The sequence below is a fragment of the Triticum dicoccoides genome, chromosome 2B (genome assembly GCF_002162155.2).
Source record: "Triticum dicoccoides isolate Atlit2015 ecotype Zavitan chromosome 2B, WEW_v2.0, whole genome shotgun sequence".
In the NCBI taxonomy this organism is placed as follows: Eukaryota; Viridiplantae; Streptophyta; class Magnoliopsida; order Poales; family Poaceae; genus Triticum; species Triticum dicoccoides.
In genome coordinates, this window is record NC_041383.1 from 198,193,714 (window position 1) to 198,196,226 (window position 2,513).

The 2,513-nt window shown below is 60.2% G+C and overlaps 1 protein-coding gene across 1 annotated transcript; it reads left to right on the top strand.

The window, feature by feature from the left end:
- The first annotated feature begins 254 nt into the window (after window positions 1-254).
- Window positions 255-2,285, top strand: LOC119363038 (COBRA-like protein 6). The gene is made up of 5 exons (XM_037628341.1): window positions 255-454; window positions 542-621; window positions 712-1,168; window positions 1,268-1,729; window positions 1,820-2,285. The coding sequence occupies exons 1-5, from the start codon at window positions 391-393 to the stop codon at window positions 2,101-2,103; spliced, it is 1,347 nt and encodes a 448-aa protein (XP_037484238.1). The 5' UTR covers window positions 255-390; the 3' UTR covers window positions 2,104-2,285.
- The last annotated feature ends 228 nt before the right edge of the window (window positions 2,286-2,513 follow it).

Genomic DNA, 2,513 nt, shown 5'->3' on the forward strand with positions numbered 1-2,513 from the left:
CGCGCCTACGCGTCCGGCCTCCCGCACTCAGGGACGGCATGGCGCCGCTCCGTCGAGTCACCAATCGCCAAGGATCAGAGCCCATGTGATGTGACCATCAGTTCAGCAGCGGGCGCACACACACACGCACGCAGCACCAGACCGATCGAGGTTGGTGGCGCTTTGCCATCGAGATCGCGCGGGCGCCGCCGGTGGCTGGCACGCCTTAGCTTCCCGCCGAATGCACCTCCTGCAAAAGCCACCCGCCGCGCGCTAGCCGCTAGCTAGCCCTGCTCCGGTGCTCCCTTTCTTTGCCTTAAAGCCCCCGGCACCGCACGCGCACCACAATATCCGCACCTTCCGGTGAGAGTACGTGCGCTGTTCTTGCAGGCATTTGCACGCGTGGTGACCATGGAGCTGCCCAACGCCGCGCTCGTGCTGGTCGTCGCCGCCGCGGCCATGCTCTCCGTCGCAGGTTCCCATCTAGCTCCCTACGCTGTCGTGTTTGTTCAGTGGTGGTGGCTGAGCTGAGCAGCGTGTTGATCTCGCTCGTGCATTGCAGTGGCCTACGACCCGCTGGATCCCAACGGGAACATCACCATCAAATGGGACGTTCTCTCGTGGACGCCAGACGGATACGTCGTGAGTACCCTCTCCATCTTGAACTCTTGATCGATCGTGTCAGGAACAATGTGGACGAACTAACCGATCGGTTGCATGCACGCATGGCAGGCGACGGTGACGATCAACAACTTCCAGACGTACCGGCAGATCATGGCGCCGGGGTGGACGGTGGGGTGGACGTGGGCGAAGCGGGAGGTGATCTGGTCCATGGTGGGCGCGCAGGCCACGGAGCAGGGCGACTGCTCCAAGTTCAAGGCCAACCTCCCGCACTCGTGCAAGCGCACCCCCGCCGTCGTCGACCTGCTCCCGGGCGTGCCCTACAACCAGCAGATCGCCAACTGCTGCCGCGGCGGCGTCGTCTCCGCCTACGGCCAGGACCCGTCCGGCGCCGTGTCCTCCTTCCAGGTCAGCGTCGGCCAGGCCGGCACCACCAACCGCACCGTCAAGGTCCCCAAGAACTTCACCCTCCTCGGCCCCGGCCCCGGCTACACCTGCGGCCCCGCCAAGGTCGTCCCCTCCACCGTCTTCCTCACCGCCGACCACCGCCGCAAGACCCAGGCCCTCAGTACGTCCTCGCCTTCTCTCCTTTTCTGTCCATGCATGCATGCATGAAATAGTTTTGTAATTAACGAGCTACCATGGATGAATATAATGGCGCATGCAGTGACATGGAACGTGACGTGCACCTACTCGCAGCACCTGGCGTCCAAGTACCCGACCTGCTGCGTCTCCTTCTCCTCCTTCTACAACGACACCATCGTGCCCTGCGCCAGGTGCGCGTGCGGCTGCGAGCACAAGACCTGCGCCCGCAGCGAGCGGGACTCGAAGCGGCTCATGTCGGCGTCGGGGAAGAGCGCGCGCCCGGTGAGCGCGCTGCGCGGGCACGTGAACCGGCAGAGCGCGGCGCCGCTGCTGCAGTGCACCACCCACATGTGCCCCGTGCGCGTCCACTGGCACGTCAAGCTCAACTACCACGACTACTGGCGCGCCAAGGTGACCGTCACCAACTTCAACTACCGCACCAACTACACCGGCTGGACGCTCGTCGCCCAGCACCCCAACCTCGACAACATCACCGAGGTCTTCAGCTTCGACTACAAGCCCGTCGTCTCCTACGGCTCCATCAGTAAGAAAAGCAACGCTATCTCGGTTCAATCATCATCGATCAGTTGCCTTTCTTCTCATCAGACTTTGATCTCAATCTGTTGCGGTGCAGATGACACGGCGCTGTTCTACGGGATGAAGTTCTTCAACGACCAGCTCGTGGAGGCGGGGCCGTACGGGAACGTGCAGTCGGAGGTGCTGATGCGCAAGGACGCCAGCACATTCACGTTCAGGCAGGGGTGGGCGTTTCCGCGGAAGATCTACTTCAACGGCGACGAGTGCCGGATGCCGCCGCCGGACTCCTACCCTTACCTGCCCAACTCCGCGCCGGCGTCGCTCGTGAGCTCCGCCTCCGTCGTCGTCGCCGTCACCTTCTTGGTTCTCCTCATGGCATGAGCGTCAGAGGCGGTCATGATGCTTTGCCTGTAGACTAGAACATCAAAGCGCGCGTTGCCGCCCCGCCCATGTCTAAAGAATAATGATAAAATTTTATAATATCAAAAAGTAATGATATGAATGTGAAAAATACTTTAGATGCTTGATATAATTTGAACAATTTGAATTATGTTACGTTGATACGATAGTGGGGTATATTTAATTGTCAAGGAGATGGATGCTTGAAAACGAAGAGAGAGCAACGGCTCACGTCCAGCATAGCAGGCGCTGCTGGCTGAGTGGCGGCAGGGCCCACCGGCTAGCACTGCATGCCGCCTAGCTGTGTGGCGGTAGGGCCCACCTACCAATCCCGATCCGTCATTTTGTTCTGTAAGTAGTCTATATTGAAATCTCTGAAAAGACATATATTT